The sequence below is a fragment of the Myotis brandtii genome, unplaced genomic scaffold, assembly GCF_000412655.1.
Source record: "Myotis brandtii unplaced genomic scaffold, ASM41265v1 scaffold731, whole genome shotgun sequence".
Taxonomy (NCBI): domain Eukaryota; kingdom Metazoa; phylum Chordata; class Mammalia; order Chiroptera; family Vespertilionidae; genus Myotis; species Myotis brandtii.
The window spans coordinates 690,678-712,440 of NW_005370895.1; the positions used below are offsets into that span (position 1 = coordinate 690,678).

Consider the following 21,763-nt stretch of genomic DNA (forward strand, 5'->3'; position numbering starts at 1 on the left):
TCCATGCGACTCCACAATCACCATCTGGTGGGTTTGGGGTTTTAAACAAATAATAAGCAACACCACAAAGGGCTAAAAAGAGTGGGGAGATGCCTGCCTGGAAAGTCCAGCCCAGTGGACGTAGGGAGGATTCTCGCGTACGAGTTTGCATATTTCCCAGTGTGCTGAGCTTAGCACTTTCTAAACAGGTCTCATTTTATCCCCACACTGATGCCATGGGGTAAATATCTGGACGTTGCCTTTTCCCTGGATTACATCTATACCCAAAGAGAGAGATTAGCCAGAAAGCAATCCCTTGTTTTTTAACTGACCCCAAAAATGGTTATGTTGTGTGCGTGTGTGAGTGCATGCGTGTGTGTTCCTATGGTCTCATCCACCAACATCTTTCCAGGATCAGAAACATTGGATCATTACCTCAGGAAACAAAAATCCCCTTTGAAGTTCAGTCCAGTAACTTTCCTCATCCTTCGAAATGGACGGTGAGGGTGAAATGACACTGGAACCTCATCAGTCATTTGACTAGCGTTTCGGCGGTCCTATTCCATATTAGGCATGGCCCGGGGTGACAGAACCAAATGTCGTCAGCTGTCTGCCCTAAAAGAGCTGATCATCCCATAGGAGAGACACAAAGCAAGTCCCGGAGTGTGAAAGGCTGACTTGGTCCTCCCCAAATTCCTCTGTGGAAGTCCTAAACCCCAGAACCTCAGAAGGGAACTGCACGTAAAGGCAGGGTCATTAGGAGGTAATTTAGTTAAAATGGGTTTATCAGGGTGGGCCCCAATCCAATGTGAGGGGTGACCTTGTAAGAACAGGAGATGAGGACACAGACAAGCACACAGGGAAGACCACGGGAGGACGCAAGGGGCAAGCAGCCATCTGCAGGCCAAGGAGAGGCCTCAGGAGAAATCAAACCTGCCGACACCTTGACCTTGGCCTTTCAGCCTCCAGAACTGTGAGAACTAAATCTGTCGTTTAAGCCACCAGTGTGTGCAATACTTTGCTATGATGGCCCAAGCTGACAGACACCAAGGGACACAGGTGGGAAGAAGGTCAAATGGGTTCATCAGGGTGGGCCCCCATCCAATGTGAGGGGTGACCTTATAAGAACAGGAGATGAGGACACAGACAAGCGCACAGGGAAGACCACGGGAGGACGCAAGGGGCAAGCAGCCATCTGCAAGCCAAGGAGAGGCCTCAGGAGAAACTAAACCTGCCGACACCTTGACCTTGGCCTTACAGCCTCCAGAACTGTGAGAACTAAATCTGTCATTTAAGCCACCAGTGTGTGCAGTACTTTGCTATGATGGCCCGAGCTGACAGACACCAAGGAACACAGGTGGGAAGAAGGCCCAGAGCCCACGGGGGAGGGGACGGGGGGAGGGAGAGGAAGGGAACAGGGAGTGTGTGAAAGGAGGAAGTGGGGTGAGGAATCAGGGTGCCGGGCCGCCATACTGGAGAGGGAGGTAAGGTTTGCAACAAGAGCAAATGCAAGGAATCTGACGGCACGGGGCTGCCCGACTGGCCAAGCCATGGCTTTCAGAACGGAGGCCAAGAGGCCAAGCGTTCCTTGGACGCAGGGGCTGTGTCCTACTGTGTCCCCATCTCCCCCAGGGATCAGCACAGTATCTGGCACATAGTAGGCGCTCAATAAATGCAGTGGCACACGTAACCTGCCATCTAAACGGGAACGCTTTGAGAGTGAAAGGGTAACTATTCATGGCTCTGCTGGGTCCCCACATGTAAACCAGGCCTGTCCCAGGCACGCCTGGACATGGGCCACTATATCAGTGATGTGTGTAGAAGCGAACGGAAAATAGAGAAGCGGGAGGCGCGAGGGGCAAACTGGAAACTGGCCAGGCCCCAAATGCAGGTGTGAAACAACCTGAGCTTCTCAGAGGCGGGCCCTGGTCTTCCTTTCCCTGCACCCGGCAGAGCCTGGCACCCGCCATGTACACCCACATGCTGGTGGGCAGCATGCATGAACCAGACTCCGAGTTCCTCAAGCGAGGATTAAATGACATTTATTTTTTTAAATGGTTGAGGCCAAAGACCAAGGGAAAGATCCAAGAGGAGGAAAGAGACACTCCACCCCCTGCCCCTCCCTGGCCCGGGGCTCACAAACCCACACCTGAGCGTCCCTCTAGCCCAGCGGTTCTCAACCTGTGGGTCGCGACCCCTTTGGGGGTCGAACGACCCTTTCACAGCGGTCGCCTAAGACCATCGGAAAACACATATATAATTACATATTGTTTTTGTGATTAATCACTATGCTTTCATTATGTTCAATTTGTAACAATGAAATTGGGGGTCACCACAACACGAGGAACTGTATTAAAGGGTTGCGGCATTAGGAAGGTTGAGAAACACTGCTCTAGCCACAGGGCACATCAGATACGACACACAAGGCAGCAGCTGGGCGTCCAGTTCTTGGACTGACATGGGAAACCCAGGACCAATTGGCTTGAAGACAGACCTCCCAGAGCCAGGGCCTTCCCTTCCTCAGGCCCTCAGACCGACTTGTGAATGGTAATGACAGTGACCATCCTTTCTTGCGGGCGTGGTGTTAAGATTATGTAATCGGTTCCAGGAGGCAGAACTATTAAGTTGCCAGATGGGATTCAAACCCAAGTCTTTGCTGCTGATCAGCCATGAGGCCTTGAGTACGGTAAAGGCTCACAGTCTGAGATTCATCAACTCTACAATGGGGTTTTATTTTACTCTATAGAAGTATATGTAATTATAATAAATATCATTTTATGTATAATAATAATGTCATCAGGTTCTTAGAATGACTAAATGTGCACAGAAAACCACATACTAAATGTTCAGTGAAAGAGCTGTTATCACTGTTATGTTACTACGGATTTTCTTGTTATATGCACTGCCCTGATGCATTTATTTTATTTACTTTTAAATGTGTTTTTATTGATTTTTAGAGTGAGAGGAAGGGAGAGGAATAGAGAGATGGAAACATCGATGAGAGAGAAACATCACTGATCAGCTGCCTCCTACACCCTCCCCATAGGGGATTGAGCCCGCAACCCAGGCATGTGCCCTGACCAGGTGACCTCTTGGTTCCTGGTCGACGCTCAACCACTGAGCTACACTGGCCAGACCCTAATCCTATATAAGAAAAGGCTAATATGCAAATTGTCCCCTAGGGAGTGTGACCGATCGGGAGTTCGACCGCTTGCTATGATGTGTGCTGATCACCAGGGGGCAGCGTGGAAAGAAGGAAGGCCCCGGCTGGCAGCAGGAAGACCCTGATCGCCAGCCAGGCCTAGGGACCCTACCCATGCACAAATTTCATGCACCGGGCCTCTAGTGCTTTTATAAAAAGAAGCAGTTTTATATCACTCTCTTCACACAAAACTGCTAGGACACACATGGATCGTTTCTTTTCCTTTGCCCACCACTATTCCAACTCTCATGACACAGGGCCAACCACCTGCAGACAGCTACTTAGAAGAGGGGTCTCTTCCCTGTGGGGGCATCCCTGGCTGCCAGTGAGAGAACCCCTTCTACCATCCCACTCACTACAACCAGCAAACTCCCCATTCTTAAAATTAGAGGCCACCCAAGTGGGGGGCGGGGGGGGGGTGCCCGGCAGTACCCCGCCAGTCCGTCCTGCACTGATCAGCACTGGGCATTTAAGTCTCAAGAGTTGAGGAGACTCCCGGGGTTCAAACAGTTCCCTTCACCAGGCCCCTCCCCTCCTCCACGCAGCTCAACAATCAGCTCTTCATTACTCTTTGGAGTGTAGAGGGTTGCTGAACAGAACCTCAACATGTATGAGGGATGAGGAATAGTGAACTTGATCAATTTTTATTTTTATTTTTTAAAATATATTTTTACTGATTTCAGAAAGGGAGAGAGAGATGGAAACATCAATGATGTTCCATGATAGGAGCTGTTTTATTATTGCTGGGCCAGCTTCCAGAATTTTGCTAATAAAATGATGCTTTTTAAAAAAAAATGATGAGAGAGAATCATTGCTCAGTTGCCTCATGCACGCCCCTTACTGGGGACCGAGCCTGCAACCTGGGCATGTGCCCTGATGGGGAATCGAATGGTGACCTCCCGGTTCATAATTCGACGCTCAATCACCAAACCACACCAGCCAGGCTTGAACGACTTTTTTAAAAAATCTTTTTCATTATTTTAAATGGAAACTATTAAACCACCTAATAATTTCAGTCAAAATACAGAGTGCCCCTGAACCAAACGTGCAGATAGTAAAGCTACGGCCTGGTGGTGAAACTGACCCCACAGGCTTACTTTCCTATTCTTAGCCAACTGAAAAAGCCACAGGAAACAAGAAGAAAAGGACTCTGCTAATCAAAACATCTTGGTGTGTAAGGCATGACTTGAGTGATACGAGCAACTCAGTAACAAACACAACAGATACCATGGTTACGGTGCGGGGAGCTCACTGTGGCTGGCTTGCAGGAGCCAACTGTTCAATTTTCAGAAGGTTTATGAGTCTGTGGTTAGACATGCCATTATTAAAGCGGCCTTTACGATAAGTGAAATAAGTCAGGCGAAGAAAGATACTCTATGATCTCACGTATATGTGAAATCTAAAAAAAAAAAAAAGCAAAACCAAACTCATAAGCAGAACAAATTGAGGATTGCCAGAGGGAGGGGACGGGAAGATGGATAAAAGTGGTCAAAAGGTACAGTGACAAAGTCAGTCCTGGGGGTGCCATGTACACCATGGTGACTACAGTTAACAATACCGTGCTATAGATTTGAAAGCTGCTAAGAGAGTAGGTCTTAAAAGTTCTCATCGTAAGACACGGTTGCCAGTGTGATGCCCTGCCCTTCGCCACACCAGGAGGGCCATCTGCCCCCACAAGTGACAAAGCAGCTGTAGCAACTTCGGGTTCAAGCTCCCTTGAAAGTCCCTCCCACCACATACAAGCACAGCCTTGGGAAGATCGGCAGCTCCTCAGAGAGCCGCTGAGCTTTTCCAGCCCCTTGTCGACCCTGGAGTGGCTTTTCTTCCTTTGCGCATTCGTCCTTATTATCGGCTCCCTTCGCAGTGGCTGGCGCGTGGTTTTGCTCACCAAAGGTTTCTGCAGGCCTCTAGCTGGGGTGTCGCTCATCCTCACAGTTGGGAATGATGCAACTGACCCCGCCCTGGGCCTGGCCTGGGCTGGTCCCTGTATAGACTCAGCACTGTCCCCCTGGTTTCCTGGCTCCTGAGGAGGCCCCAGTTGGCCCGTGAGACCTAAGCGCCTGACCTCACAAAGGGCTGGCTTTCTCGGGGGGTCGTGCAGGACTCCGGGATGGAGCACAGCTAGCCCCCAGGTCAATGCCTAAGGACCAGAGAACGGTGCGGTAAGGACAAGACACTCGTATGTACTCTTCAGCGTCGGCCATGCATCCAAAACTCTCTGCTCCGTCATCTCATGCCATCGCTTCCCAGCTGTAGGCCCGCAGAGACCTGAGCAGGCCCCGCCCTGATCGGATGCTGCCTGTGACCCCTCACTCCAGCTGACCCAATTAGTCCTGTCGACCAGTTTCAGCTTGACAAGCATTTATTTTGTGCTTATCTTTCGTTCTCAAAGCAGGAGTCGGGCAGCTCTGAGAAGACAGGAAGCGGACGGGTGATAGGGGCAGAAACAGAATATTGGGGACTAGCTATCATTGTAAGTAATATTAATCCTGCTCTGTTAACCAGGATTGTTTTGTTCTGATTAAAGAAGGCACATTCTGCCGTAACCGGTTTGGCTCAGTGGATAGAGCGTCGGCCTGCGGACTGAAAGGTCCCAGGTTCGATTCCGGTCAAGGGCATGTACCTTGGTTGCGGGCACATCCCCAGTAGTGGTTGTGCAGGAGGCGGCTGATGGATGTTTCTCTCTCATCCATGTTTCTAACTCTCTATCCCCTTCTCTTTCTCTCTGTAAAAAATCAATAAAATATATTTTAAAAAAAAAGAAGGCACATTCTAACTTGGCTGGGAGTTGCAGGTGGGACCTGGGAGCTCACCTGTAAATACAGCTCGTCCTCCCCCTCAGGGAGCTGCCTATGACCATGGAAAGATTAACAACCTTGTTGCAGAAACCAGAGCCGCCAGCCCTTTGAAGACCCCCAGCCCTTGCATATCACTAAGCCCTTTGGAGGCCCCCAGCCCTTGCACAACCACAGGCCTGTGCAAATCTCCAGACCTGTTAACTACCCATTTGGCCTACCCTTTGCCTACTCCCCCAAGTAATCTCTGTCCTTCTACCCAATATAAGCAGCTGGCTTATGGTGGGGTGCAGAGCAGACTTTTGTGGATGACCTGCTGCTCTCCCACACTGAGGGCAGGATGGGAATAAACGCTCATATAATTCAACCCTGTCTCTGCTTAATTGGCTCAAGTAGTGACAAGCAGCACGGACCACTGACTGTCCGGTTACAGTGGCATCACCAAGGACAGTGGCTGGCGGAAGACCTGTGGACTGACTGAGCCTTGAAGAATAGACGGACCTTCCGCAGGCAGGAGGGTGCGGCACAGCCAACCGCAGCCGAGCGTGCCAGGACGTAGGGCTTCCCAAACGGGGCTCAGGGCGTGGTTTCCACGGCCCATGGGCACTGCTCTACAAAAGGGCTGCCGTGTTTGAAAGTGATTCCCCTGGAGTCCTCGGACTGCACCAGGGAGAAAGTTCCAGAGCGGTGCCAGTGTGCGCTCCGTGCTCCCCGAGCACACCATAACCTCCCCTCCTAACACGAAAGCAGGCTGCTTCTTCAGACACTTGGCAAAGAATGAAATCCAGTTAGAATTCAATGACGTTGTTGTGTCTTCGACGTATTTATTTTTACAGTTACTTTCTATTTTGGCATGCGATAATTGGTTTTCTGCTTAAAGGGGGGTACAGCGTTTCTGTTTTAAATTACTTTATTTGGGGCTGGAAGTCAGCTGATTTAAAGAAAAAAATATGACGGTTGTGGCTCAGTTGGTGGAGCATTGTCCCATGCAGCAGGAGGTCATGGTTCCATTCCCAGCGGGGCACATGCCAGGGATGCAGGCTCGATCCCCAGTAGGGGGCGTGCAGGGGGCAGCTGATGGATGTTTCTCTCTCATTGATGTTTCTATCTCTCTCCCTCTCTTCCTCTCTCTGAAATCAATACAAACCTATCAAAAACAAAAACACTGGGTCTCTGACAACTGAAGAGCCAGAGACGCTGGGGCGAGCCCCAGAACCAAGGCAGGAAGCACGGGGCACGTCCCAGGAGGAAAGGGTCAGTTCACCTGGACCAGAGCCCAGGGCGCATGTGATTCAGAGAGGCTGGGAAGGTACACTGAGGCCATGTGGTGGAGAAAGCCTTGAGGCTGACGGGTGGTGTGTGGCCTGTTGACCATGGGGATTCACAAAGGTTTCCAGCCCCCTCACCGGAAGGGGCCTGTCCCCCAAACGGGGCTGATTTGGGGGGAGGAGAGGAGGAAAAGTGAGGCATGTGGGCTGTGAGGCAGAGAGGCCCAGGAAGCAACTGGACGGGCCTCGGCGCTGATGACCACAGGGAAGCCCTGAGAATGGAACTGGCAGCCACAGGAGGAGGGGGCTCATCTCAAAATCCTGTATGTCCTGGAGGCCCCACCAGGGGCACAAACAGAACAAAACACAGGCCAAGCTGGAGCCAGGAGGCAGGTGTCAGCCCAGGCAGTCCTCTAGGATGGAGATCCTTATCACCATATAAGGAATAAAACCAGGGAAAGGAGGAAGGGGGAAAAAAAGATTGGAACAGGCTTAAAGAAAAAAAGAAAAAAGAACCTAAAGATAGCCTAAACAAAACACGCCCGCCGGCCCGGCCTGCCTCACTGTCTGCCGGCCATATGGTGTGCGATAAGCCAGCGCGCTTTTATTTATCTTCCTCCACTGTCTATTAAACCCTCTGACAGCCTCCACTTGAGGCGAAGGCTGCGCCGAGCTCTCGGGCTGTGACAACCAGCTCCCAGTCCTCGCTCCCGGAGGCCGCCAGGCGGTGATCCTCCCCCCAGCCTTGCTGCCTGTCTCGGCCCCACAAGTGCCCTGGCCTCCACAGCTGTTTCCCCACATCTGGAGGAACGACAGGCCAGGCCAGCTGGGCCACACCGCAGACAGCCAGCCAGCTCATTAGCGCTCACCCTCACTGGCTTACTTGGCCATGACCAGGGTCCTCTGCTAGGACCCAGACAATACTAGTAGAAACACACACACACACACACACACACACACACACTCACACACACACCTCTCCTTGTGGCGATAAGTTATCAGACACCTTGAGTGCTGCTTAACAAGGATGCTGCCTCGAACCATCAACGCCTCGGGGCTCATGCCTTTCTGATGTAGCCACCCACCCCCATCTCCCTGCATGAAAAAATGGTCAAGCAATAAACTATATCCGCATTTCGCCAGGTCCAAGTTCACTGCTGTTCCCTACTGTGACCCAGACAATCACAGGAAGGTCTACGCCAGCTCTGCACTCCTGAGCCCTAGCCTCAGCCTCCACGCTCTAGGACCACCTCTCACTCTCTCCCCTCCTCAGCCACGTTTGCACTGAACGGAGAAGTGTCACGTGTGGAGTGGGAGGCGATGGATAGGGTGCGCCTTCCAACAGGACGCCCAGTTAAATCTGAATTCAGATAAACAACAGATACATTTTATTAAAATTTAGCTTTCTTTCATTTTATTTCTCAATTACAGTTTACATTCAGTATTGTTTTGTATGAGTTCCAAGGGTATGGTTAGAGACAATCCTATACTTTGCAAAGTGTTCCCCCTGGTATTGCCAGTACCCACCTTGTACTCTACACAGTCGTTACGATATTAGTAGTGACTTGATTGCCTGTGTTGTACTTGGCATCCTCGTAACTATTTCAACAAATAAATTTTAAGAGGTGTATCACATGCACTATTTGGGATATACTTATACTAAAAAAATTATTTGTTGTTTATCTGAAACGCAGCTTTAACCAGAAACCCTATAGTCTTATTTGCTAAATCTGGCTGCCCTGGATGTCAGGGAGTGGCAGGAGGAAGGCCTCTGGCCGCCCTGCTCTTCCTCAGGGAACCCTGGGAGGCTGCCTCTGGCCTGCATCTCAGGGTCGCTGTTCCCCGAGGGCACTCTGCAAAGGCCTTGTAAGCTCTGTGCGACCCTATCTCTCAGGCAAAGCAAGAAGCCCCAGAGCCCTGAAGGACAGCATGGGAGGGAAACCCAGCAGGAGGAAGTCCCAGGGAAGATGCCCCGCCTCCAGGAAGATGTCCCGCCTCCAGAAAGATGCCCCACCTCCAGGAAGATGCCCCGCCTCCAGGAAGTACAGAGAGACCAAGCACAAGTACCTAAGACCAGGCCATGTTAGAATGTGAGCCTGTGCTGAGCAGCCTCGAACCACCAAGCCAAAGTAAAGTAATACCTAGAGGGGTAGGTGGCTGGTTGGCTTAACAGGAGCATGAACTGTTTTATTTGTTTATTTTTATAAGAGAAAACTTATTTAGAAAGTCACGGAGGTAGGAGTGAGCGGGGGAAGAAATGGGCTCAGCAAACAAGTTACAGAGGCAAAAGAAAGGGCCCTTAGAGCTTAGGAGAGAGAAGGGTATAGGTAACATGCCTTGGGGGAGGGGACGGATCCAGGGGGTGAAAGGCAAGGGTGTGCTCTGGGAGTGCCCAGTGCCGAGGAATGACCAGCCACTGACCCACAGGCAGAGGCAGAGAGCACAGGAGGTGGAAGGACCCCTGAGACCCAGACCATGTGGTAAGTGAAATGAATGTGGGCTTTGGAGTCTCACAGAGCCACTTGGTGTCCAATCAGATGAATACATTGACCGCTCTGTGTCTCAGTTTCAGCGTCTCTAAAATGGGCACGTTTACTTACCTTGAAAGGCGGTTGCAAGAATGAAACATTACATGATGAGTACACTTAAAGGACCTTGCATGGAGCCTGAACGCAGCAGGTGCTAAGCTTTATTATCATTTGATTGAGCTATATGTAATTGCCAATATTCTAACAGTCTTCTTGACTTACAAAAATGGCAACTTCATGTAGTGTAACCTAATATTATGAGCCAGTGGCTTTCTGACAACAGCAAAAATAGTCCACAGATTAAGGGTGAAGTGTCATTCTATTATTGCATTTGCCCAACCAAATGATAACGCTTACCTTCAGCTGCTGGGTCATCCATCCTGAGGGCTTTTAAGGGCGGGATGAACTGTTTTATAAATGGCTTTCACCCGGTCCTTAGGGCAGTGGGTCTGGGCAGGTCCCAGCACGAGTCCTGGCAGGAGACGTAACCCAGCCCCAATGAAAGGCCTCTCAGGGGCATGGACTCATGGGCTCTGGGCCCAGCCAAGTGCCATGGATGTGTGCCCCATTTCTCTATATACAACCCAGAAACATCTAGAAGCAGCTGTTATTCTCCCGCTCTGGCACTTAGGGCAATAATAGAATGACACTTCATCCCTAATCTGTGGACTATTTTTGCGATCGTCAGAAAGTCACTGGCTCATAATATTAGGTTAAACTACATGAAATTGCCATTTTTGTAAGTTAAGACTGTTAGAATATTGGCGATTACATATAGCCCAAACCAAATGATAAGAATGCTTACTTAGCATCTGCTGTGTTCAGGCTCAATGCAAGGTTCTGTAAGTATATTCATCATGTAATGTTTAATTCTTACAACCACCTTTCAAGGTAAGTATTACTGTGCCCATTTTATTTACTTATTTAAATATATTTTTATTGATATCATAGAGGAAGGGAGAAGGAGAGAGAGAAACATCAATGATGAGAAATCATTGATCGGCTACCTCCTGCATGCCCCCCACTGGGGATTGAGCCCGCAACCCGGGGAATGTGCCTTTGACCGGAATGGAACCCAGGACCCTTTAGTCTGCAGGCTGATGCTCTGTCCACTGAGCCAAACCAGCTAGGGCTACTGTGCCCATTTTAGAGTTGCAGAAACTGAGACACAGAGAAGTCAATGTATTCATCTGACTGGACACCAACTGGGTCTGTGAGACTCCAAAGCCCACATTCATTTCACCTCCCATGTGGCCTGGATCACAGGGGTCCTCCCACCTCCTGTGCTCTCTGCCTGTGGGTCAGTGGCTGGTCATTCCTCAGCACTGGGCACAGCCAAGATACCCACCCTGCCATCGCCTGCCTACGCAGGGCCCACTCTGTAGCTAATCAAAGGCTGGCCTCCTGAATTAGCAGCAAAGTGTATTTAACAAACAATTTCAAGAGGAGAAAAGCATTTGAGCATTCCAGGACCCTTTAGTCTGCAGGCTGATGCTCTGTCCACTGAGCCAAACCAGCTAGGGCTACTGTGCCCATTTTAGAGTTGCAGAAACTGAGACACAGAGCCCACATTCATTTCATCTCCCATGTGGCCTGGGTCACAGGGGTCCTCCCACCTCCTGTGCTCTCTGCCTATGGGTCAGTGGCTGGTCATTCCTCAGCACTGGGCACAATCAAGATTCCCACCCTGCCATCGCCTGCCTACGCAGGGCCCACTCTGTAGCTAATCAAAGGCTGGCCTCCTGAATTAGCAGCAAAGTGTATTTAACAAACAATTTCAAGAGGAGAAAAGCATTTGAGCATTTATTTAGAGTGAGAGGGGAAAGAAGCCAAAAAGAATGCACTCCTAAAATAAACAGAAAGTAATCCGAGGAGAAAAACCTAGTCCAAGGGAGAAAAATCTAGTCCAACCAGTTTTAAAACGCCTCACCCATGACTCTGAGCTAACACGTAGTGGACCACTGAGCGGGCATCAGGTGCGGTGCGATCCAGCATCACTGCAGACCCAGAAGCATGTGCTTCTGTGACTCTCCTCTGAGAAGATTACTGAGCCTCCTCGAGGGGAGAGGAAGAGAAACCTCCCAAAAGAACAAGTCAAAGACCGAGAGGGTGACTGCTCTCCTGGCCCACCCACCAGAACGCCCCTCGGGGACCGAGACCAGCACGATAATATAAATAAAGGGCTGTCAGACTCAAACTTTAAAACAAGAAGAAAGGAATGTTCCCCTGCTCGTGAAGATGCTGGACGTCAGAGCACACGCAATGCAGACTCAAACTTTAAAACAAGAAGAAAGGAATGTTCTGCTCGTGAAGATGCTGGACGTCAGAGCACACGCAATGCACAACGAACGCAGCTCCCAGAGCCCCACGTGCACATGTGCAGACCTCAAAGTCGGAGGATGCAAAGCAGGACTGACCTTCACATGCGCCACGTAGTGATGACACGTCTCCTCCATGTGCGCCAGATGCAGCTTCTCCGAGACCTGGCCCACGGTCTCTCCCAGAAGCACAAAGTAGACCCGGGGCAGCTGGCTCTTTTCCTTTTTCGCCACATCCGCCGTCAGAACGTAATTCAGGCCTGCCGAGACATAAGGTCGCAATGTCAGGGAGGACAGACACACAGGGTCCAGCCAGCTCCACTCCTCCTCACAGGATCACGAGGGCATCTCAGACACCTAACCCTCCGCTGCACAGGGGCCTGTTGCCTGGGCCTACACCTCCTCGGCGAGAAGCATACAGCCAGGTGCTGGCAGAATCCAGAGACGACCAGGGGCCCCGGCCTTCCTGCTGAGCCTCTGTGCATCACACTCCGTGGCTCCCCCCCCGATTTAAACCTCATGAACTATCAACTGAGCCACCAAGACCCGCGTCAACAATCCGCTGTGCTCAACGCGATCAGCGTCCTGCCAAGCGGACACCCCGTCGAACCCACAGAATAGCACTAGGAGCTGCTCAAAAGATCAGGCTGCCTGTAGGAGTGACTTCTACAAAGCAATGGGATCTATGCCCAACACAAGGGAGGAATTAGCCACTCATTTCCGACTCACATCGCAGACGTGAGGTTGTGCTCTATAATCACTCCGTCCACTGGGTTGTGCACCACTGGGTACAGTCCGTGTGCCAGGCACTGTGCGGGTGCAGGGGACACATTGGTGAACCACACAGACCAATCCCCCTGTCCTCACAGAACTGACACTCACGGAAACTCACACACAGTCTGAAGCTTTCTTCCCAGGCAGCCACATGTGGTAATCACACACTGTCGAGTGCCTACCATTTTAACAAAACCATGACCACCGTGGGGCATGTATGAGATGCCCTCCTGCAGAGCAAAACTCATCACTTACCCCTCTGTGTGTAATGCCAGCTGGCAGAGCCTGCTATGACACAATCTGGGACTTTAAAAAAAAAAAAAGGTCACAATAAAGAATGCACATTGGATGAACCCAAAAGGTTCCGCCTCTGTTATTTCAATCTGTTAGAAAATATAGGACAATGTGTTTTAGTAGGTAAATACGGCATTAGTATCAACAGGCCTATTTCCTGCTCATCTGTACCAAAGAACCCCGTTACAGAGGTCAGCCCCTTTGTACCACTTCATTTTTAGCTGCTTTGTGGGATATGACATTTGTAAAGTGAGAGAAAAGGAACTTTCTGTCCGTAAGCGACCATATGAGACTGCTGAGCAATGGGAAGGCAGACGACCCAGCCCCTGCCCCGGCCCCACCCCCCAGCCTCTTGGAAGCTGGGCTCTGGCATCCTCACGCACTGATGTTTGGGAGGCCAGGCACCCGGATGGCTCCAGCTTTGAATCCCATCACAGGGCTCAGCCACCAGGGAAGGCATGGAGCAGGAGAGAGAGAGTGACCTGGGCTGGCACTCTGCAGCCGCCACCGGGCATGTTTTTGATGCATTTAATGGCTTCCCTGGGCCTCTGCCATCTCAGGCGTCCTGCCAGGCCAAGCTGGCGGATTCCTGGGCAGCGAGGGCCAGTCTGCCCCAACTTGTTTCTTGCAGCAAACAGCTGATGTCCACGGCAAGTCTGGTCCCCAGGAGCGACCTGGGACCTAGATCATCCCGGGAGACGCTATTAAGAGGAAAAGAATGCCTGTGGGAAAGTACTTCAGCAGAGAACACCCAGGAGCCTGTGCAAGAGCGACACCCCGACTCCCTTGCCGACAACAGCGGAAAATGGGGTGCATGCGTAGGACGTCAAGCGTTCAGGGCAATCCTAGGGACCACCTAGTCCAAACCCTCATTTTTCAGATGAGGAGTTGAGGCCTCAAAAGCGAACAAGACTTGCTCCAGGCCAGAGAGCCATGCACCTCAGGGCGGGATCTAGACCTCCCTAGTCTGCCATGCGGGCTACTCCTACCCGGGTCCTTGGTGCATTTCTTATATGGCTGACAAAAAACACACCTTGCATTTTTGAGTGCGCAGCCAAACAAGCGCAAGGATCTAGAACTGAACTCCGGCCAATTTCCTTTTTACTGGTCACCACTGCTCTGAGCAACAGCCACACAGTAAGAAAGGACCAGTGTAAGTGAAGTGAGCGTCCTAGTTCTGTTTAGCAAGATCGGAGCTAGAGGTGGGTGTCGTCGATGGAAGAGGAGCCGGAGGCCTTGGCAAACCACCACTGTGGTGGTGGCAGCTGCCAACCGGGGCCTCTGGGCAGCCCCCTCCCTGGCCTTCCTCCCAGGTGACAGTGCTGTGGTGACCCTCCCTCGGGAAGGGTGACCAAGCAGAGAACACAGGTTTGACCCATCTTGCTGGCAGCGAGCTGGCTGAGCTCGGAGAAAACCTGGGCGGAAATGAACGTAGGAAAACAGAGCAGATCATAGCAGGGCCCCACCCACATCCTCTTGGCTTTTCCCGCTTCTCTGCTGTCCAGCCTGCCTTGCCCCTGCCAGCACCTGCACCCCTTTTCCCAAGGGCTTTCTGGAGGCTCTGCCCAGGTGCAGGACAGGCCAGGGGCACCCCAGGGCTCCAGTGCCCAGAGCAGCCCTCAGGAAGGCATGACCCAGCTCCCTCGTCCCTTGGGAGGGGTACTCTAAGGGGCGCTCCACCCTCCCTCCCAGGGTCCCCCGCAGAATTCACCTCCAGCCCACGGTGGTGACATGCTCAGCCACACACCTTCTGTGTGGCAGCTGTGATGATGGCTTGTGTGTCCCACTCGACTGGGCCACGTACCCAGATACTTGGTCAAAGACCAATCGGGACGCCACCGCAAAGGTGTTTTGTTTTTTTAGAAGAGATTAACATTTAAATCAGTACAAAGTGAATAAAGCAGATTACCCTCCATAATATGGGTGGGCCTCACCTAATCAGCTGAAGACCTAAAGCAAAAGAAAACTAAAGTTCCCCCGAAAAAGAAGGCATTCCACTTCCAGAGCCACACATCCTCGTGTTCTGTTTCTCCGGAGAACCCTGACTGGCGCCGCCGCCTTCCCTTCCTGTCTCATTGTCCCCCTTTCCTACTGGTGCTTCCTGGGGTCACCCTCCTGCATCAGCGACGTGCCCCCGAGTCCCTGACTCCAGGCTCTGCTTCTGGGAGGATCCGAATTTAAACGGGGCAAGTCAGGAAAAGGGAATGAGCTCAGCTTTCAACACGTGCCAAGCACTGTGCTGGGCACTTGACAAAGACCAACTTTAGTCCGCAGAGCCCCATCTCACTGCAGAATCGCGGACGCCATCCATCCCTCTTGCGACTCAAGGGACGGGAGAAGCAGCTTAGAGGCTGAGCCGAGGACACAGCCTCGCCTGCTCGAGGCGGCACGGGGGGATGGCGGCACGTTCACCGGCCAGACTCTTCTCAAATGCTACAGCACACAGTCGCAGACAGACCCAATCCTCCAATTCCCCGAGCGCGATCATTCTGGAAGCTTTTCATCTTTAAGGATCGCCTACTTAGTGCTTCTCCTCGATTTAAAATTTACTTTGACGTTTTAAATTACACAAACAGAAGTTCCCTCCATATCAAACTCTCTCTCCTAGAAGGAAGCGGCCCCCAGGAGACGTAACGATGGAAACCCAGCCTGAGCGAGGAGGTCTCGGAGCAGCCAGGGTGGCAGGAAGAAGTGCAGCCCATGCTGAAGCCCTGAGCGTGGCTGGTAGTTTTCAACGGCACCCACCCCACGTGTGTCTAAAAGGGAGCCCCTAAGAAGGGGAGGAGATGTTGCGGAAGCAGCCAATCAGCCCACTCGGTGAGGGCGCTGGGCCATGGGGGAGGGTGCCCCGCTGCAGGCAGCCCAGCCAGCTGCCCCCGGGAGGGTGCTGGTTCTGATTAGGACCCTCCCCAACAGCACCTCTCACGTCTGCAGGTTTGCCTCCTGGCAGCTTGTGTCCATGCCATGTCCAATGATGTCATGTTGATGGAAAAGCTGATCAGCCCCAAGTACCGCTTCCAGCCGCCTCCTGCCCCTGCCCCCAGCTGGCTCCCCAGGGCCCCCCTGGATCAGGAGGGGCCAGCTGTCTCGCATCAGCCCTGGCTCTGGTCTCTCCCAGCAAGTTGACTCCTTCCCTTGTTCCGTCAAAACGTGATTTCAGCGGTGAAATTCAACCCATGCATTCTCCTTCCAGTTACTCTGAGGTCCCCTTAGAGCAAGCATGGCAAACTCAAAGGCTAACACAGGCCCAATAAACGAGGCATGTGGCCCGCGGGCCGTGAGTTTGACATGCTTGCCTTAGGGTCTCCCGGGAGAGTAGCTGGCTCCCCAGGGCCCCCCTGGACCAGGAGGGGGCCAGCTGTCTCGCATCACCCCTGGCTCTGATCTCTCCCAGCAAGTTGACTCCTTCCCTTGTTCCGTCAAAACGTGATTTCAGCGGTGAAATTCAACCCATGCATTCTCCTTCCAGTTACTCTGAGGTCCCCTTAGAGCAAGCATGGCAAACTCAAAGGCTAACACAGGCCCAATAAACGAGGCATGTGGCCCGCGGGCCACAAGTTTGACATGCTTGCCTTAGGGTCTCCCGGGAGAGGAAGGGCAAGGATTTCCGCTTCCAAAGAATGAATGGTGATTGTCACACCAGGCTGTCCCATTCCTCATCTCACACGGATTTGCCTCATTAGCCCATCCCTGTGCTCCTGGAGAAACTGGAAGGAGCTAAGACAAATGCACCCCAAAAGCCAGAGGAAGGGTGAGGGGTCAAGTCTCCCGGTTTCAACCCTATTTTTCTGCATTGGCTTGAGTGACCTTGGGGCCCAGCTGCTGGTCTGGAGGGAGGGCAGGCGCCCCTGAGTGCCCCTGGCTTTGCCAGGCTGACTGAGAGCCATGGAAGCACAGGTCGCAGAATCGGAGCACAAAACACAACCACTTAGGGCTCACCCCGCCCTGGTTTTGCTCTAAGGACTCAGGTCAGAGGCCAGAATGACCGGCTCCTTCTGGGCCTCCAGAGACTGACAGGCAGGTGGAGGCTGCAGCGTGGCCAGCAGGGGTCAGGGACAGAGTCCTCGGGGGCAACGCATTCACCACCTTACTGATGGCATGCAGGAGGCCCCGAGGAGCCACGGCCACTCCCCAAGCCAAGAACGAAGTGACTCATGAGACTTGGGGTGGGCAGACCTCTTGCTCGATGCAATACATCATAAACCCGTTCTTGAGGCTGTTGGAGTTCAGCGCTGTGTCTGCACCCCAACACTGAGCCAAGGGGCTGCCACTAAAGGGGCTCAGACACACCCAGAGGCAGCAGCATCGGCTGTTTCTGTCTGGATCATCTGCCTCTCCCCACCCTCGATCGCAAGCTCCATGAGGACAGGACTTTGCCTGGCCTCTTCCCCGCTTTGTGCCCAGGACCAAGCATTTTTAAGAGCTTAATAAGGATCTGCTGATTGCCTGACCCAGCAGGCGCTTCAGTAACTCCCTGGGACTGGACACCCACTGGGCTGGTTTTGGAAGCTGTTGTCTCTCAGCTCCAAACCTGTCCTTCTCACTCTGCAGTGCCGGGATGGGGCTCGGCAAACCCATTTCCTCTTTGCCAGTCGCCCTCGGTGTGGCTCTGCCAAGATGGAGAGCTGGGGGGCAGGGGCTGCAAGGCTGGAGGAGGGAGAAGGGGCTCGCTGGGTCCTGCCTGCTTTCCATTCCCACCAGCTTAACCCCGCATCCGTTTTTCACAGCAGCTGGCTCCAACAGCAGTTGATTCAAGTTTCAGTTTCTCCCCCACAGCCAGCCGCCCTGCACCCCCTCAGACACACCAGCAGCGCCAGCTATCAGCCCCTCCTCCAAGTTTTAGGTCCTAGCTATGCAGGGGCTCTTCTCCCAGCTTCTAGGTCCCCGAGGGAGTGGTCCCCCCTAGTGTAACCTTTTCCTTGGGTTCCCCTAGGTGACTAGAGGTGCTCAAAGCTAAGCCACCTGGAGGCTTGGTGGGCCCCACCCTCAGAGGGTCTCATTCAGTTACAATTTGCATTTCTAATACGGTCCCAGGTGCTGCTGCTGCACCTGGTCTGGGGACACCATCTGGTGCAGACCTAGCAGGGTGGCTACTTCCTGCAGTTACTGCCCAGGTCCTCTGTGACCTGCTGGACCGACCCCCAACGTTACACTCCCTTCATGAGAATAACTGCTGTGGTTTCTGTCTTCCTGACTGGACCCTCCCCTGCGGAGCCAGGGCAGACTCACCCCTACAGCGACCCTCTAGAGTCCCCAAAGTATGGCCAGAAGCCACAGCAGCCCCCAGGACGTGACTAACCAGCTGGCCCTGAGCACTCCTGTGGCCACGTGGGAGCCGTGGTTTTCCATTGCTAAAGCGGAAAGGGAAGAGGCGAGTGGAGTCCCTTCCCTGCGGTCCCCTCCCTGTGCATATGCGTGAGCCCCACCAGAGACAAGGCAATAACACCAACTGCTGTGGCTCCCAAACCATCCCCTGGGGGGTGCTGCGGCCGAAGGTGGCGGCAGGTTGGTACCACTGAAGACACCACTCCGACCCCTGTCCCGGAGGCCTAGCTCCCCAGGGGTGCCTCTTTATCGCACAACCCAGGCTGCACTGCCCACAGGCAGCCCTTCGCTGACACTCCCAGCCCTGGATATGCGGACTCCTGTGTTAGGCCTTCATGGCCAAAACCACCACCACCACCACCACCACCACCACCACCACCACGGCTCCTCTGCAGCCACCAGCGACGAGAATGGGGAAGGCTCATCATCGGAGGCCTGGGTGTGGCACTGAGCCGGCCTGCAGCACCGTCTGCTGGTCTAGGAGGAGGGCGGAGGATGCTCGGGGCCTGGACATCCCCCGACCCTGCCTCCATCTGAAAACCCGATCTTCCCGACGATGCAGAGCCAGGGGGGCTGCCTTCTATGCCCAACTCCAGAACCCCCACCGGAAGCTGGACTCACACAGCCACCTGACACGCCTCCTTCCACCTCCATCTGACATCCCCTCCATTTCCACAATGGCTGCCCATCACCCTTCTCAACCTTTCCGTAATGCCACTGCCCGCGCGTTTCAGGGCAGATTTCTGCACGTCTCCCTCTACCAGGAAGATGGAGCTACTGTTCATTTTCCTGAACATCTGTGGCCTGCTGCCTGCAAAACCAGCCGGGAGGCACAGCCAGCGGGAACTCGGAAACATCCCTGACTCGGTGGCTCATTACCGATTTCTCCGGGCACGTGCCTGCCGCGGAAGCGAAAGCAGGCGGTGACATTCAGGCAGTTCACGGGCTGCTGTCCGTCGCGACACTGGGGCGCCGTGATGTTGATGGAGACGGGGAGGAAGATGGAGACGTCCACCGTGATGACCGGTCTCGCCCTGCAAGGTCAAGAGAGGAAGGTGACTCAGACTCGGGGACAAGCAGCTGCCAGAACCAGACAAGAACTAAACAGACGGGACAAATCCCAGGCCTTCAGCCCAGCACTTCACGTGTGAAGTCGCCCAAGAGACAAGGGCCCGGATGCGCTGCCGGTACTTTTCTCTGGTTCTTCAGCTTACTTCCTAATAAATGAAGAACGGTTAGCTTCCCCACAAGAAAGGCAGGTTGGCTGTGAACAAAACACATCTGGATGAAGCCATAAACGGGCCATCGGATGTCAAAATGCCACCAATGAGGTTCCGAGTTCCATTTCATTAGGAAGAAATGAGTATATCTGAGGAGTTGGACAGCCGACGGCACGACTCAAGAAACAGATGCACAATCGGGACCCCCCGGAGCCTCCACCGCCATTAGAAGCATGAATTGTGAAGTTCCAGGCCCGACCGGTGGGCCAGACCTCCCCCTTCAGTGACTCCCATCAATCCACTAAGTATTTTTTCCGAAAGACCTTGACTAAAGGCGTCCCAGCTGCTAACAGCAAAGCACTTCGGAGCTGATGGAACCAACCCGCCTGGCCTCAGTGAAACCCAATAAACATCCCCTCTCTTCACACGGACTCGGCCCGCCCCCCAGTGCTTGATGGATGGGCACCCCTGTTGTGACTCCCCGGAGCGGATCAGCCCATTGTGCTCTCCCGGCAAACATCTGCTCAGGGGCCGTTCACCTAAGCTGTGGCCTGACCTTCTCCTCCCCGCCAGGCCTCACAAAGAGACCTCTTCACCTCCACGGGGCCCTGGCCTTCGTGCACTGGGCTGACATAACAAGATTAAGGGGCATTCGCGGCTCGAGAACAATGACCTTCCTTGTGCACGGTGACCCCTCCAAGAGTGCCCAGGGGGACAAGACAGATGGGAACGAGGACCAACACTAGCTTTGAGGGAAGGAAGCCTGGAAGGAAACCTCGGAGAAAGGAGGGAGCCGGGGGACACGCAGCACAGATGGGGCCAGGGGATTTCACTGCGGCCACCGCTGCCAGGAGACGGGGGCCGAGAGCAACAGTGTGACAAGGACAAGGGAACTGCGGGGCTCCCGGAGCAAACCCAGCCGCAGGACTAACGGAAGGCAGGCAACAGCACTGCCCGAGAGAAATCCAGTATCCTGGCCTTCCAATGTTCTTCTCGGCTCGTCCTTAGAAGGTGCTATAAACAGCTTCTCCTGGTCACGGTGTCTGTACGGATGCCCATGGTCACTCGCTACAGCCCCCCTGGCCCTTCACGGCCAGCTTAGGGGTTCCCCTCCCTTCCTTAGCAACCCTGGCAGTCAATGCCCACCCCTGCTATGGTCTCTGTGTTCACGTACTAATGAAGGTCGCTGTCTATTTCCGAACCTGCCCCACCAGCCTGCAGGCCCCCCAGTGGCTGGGATCCTGGCAAATTCACCCCGATGGTCCCAGGATAGTAACTGTCCAAAAGCCCTTGATAAATGGCTGCAAACTGTACTCCATTATTTCAAAAGGGATTAAAAGCCCAGGAAAAGAACAGGAAAGCCCAAAGTTTCACAAAACAGACAGAGGTCCCCGGGAGAGCAGGTCTGCACCCTGGGGGAGCCCTTCCCTGCCCAGACTGTGAACTTGGTGCTCTGGGTCCCAAGCCTGACTCTGCCTGTATGCGAGACTGATGACCTCTCTTTCAGATTCTCATCTGTTCGGCAAGGTAGTAGTACAGACCCGTGGGGTTCTCATGAGAACTCCGTGAATTAGTGCCTGTGAAATGCTTAGAATGGGGCCTAATCTCATTGTATATGTCCTAGTCATCATAGAAAAGAAAAGCCAGCGCCCTGCCAGCATGGCTCAGTGGTTGAGCGTTGACCTATGAACCAGGAAGTCACAGTTTGATTCCCAGTCAGGGCACATGCCCAGATTGTGAGCTGGATCCCCAATGTGGGGCGTGCAGGAGGCAGCTGATCAATGATTCTCTCTCACTTCTCTGAAATCAATAAAAATATATTTTAAAAAAAAGAAAGAGATAATCTGCTGCTGACTTCCTTTCTGCCAACTGAGCTAAACAAATGTGAGCGCTGCAAGGAATCAGCAATAGAGGAAGCAATCATTTGATAGCCTTATTTTGAAACATACCTCAAATCACTCTACAGTTAGACTTCCACAACCCAGGGCTCATGGAACATCACAGAAAATACCCCAAGAAACAAAAATATACTGATTGCTGAGGGTAAATTTGCAATGAAA

General features: G+C 52.9%; 1 protein-coding gene across 2 annotated transcripts in view; it reads right to left on the bottom strand.

Annotated features, from left to right (window-relative positions):
• Positions 1 to 21,763, bottom strand: part of LOC102248306 (integrin alpha-9) — a 107,214-nt gene that overhangs the window by 34,653 nt on the left and 50,798 nt on the right. For both annotated transcript variants that reach the window (XM_014530331.1, XM_014530330.1), the window contains exons 13-14: positions 19,363 to 19,517; positions 12,190 to 12,350 (exon numbers count right to left, since the gene is read on the bottom strand). In XM_014530331.1, the coding sequence (XP_014385817.1) occupies positions 12,190 to 12,350; positions 19,363 to 19,517 (316 nt within the window). The remainder of the gene's footprint in view (positions 1 to 12,189; positions 12,351 to 19,362; positions 19,518 to 21,763) is intronic.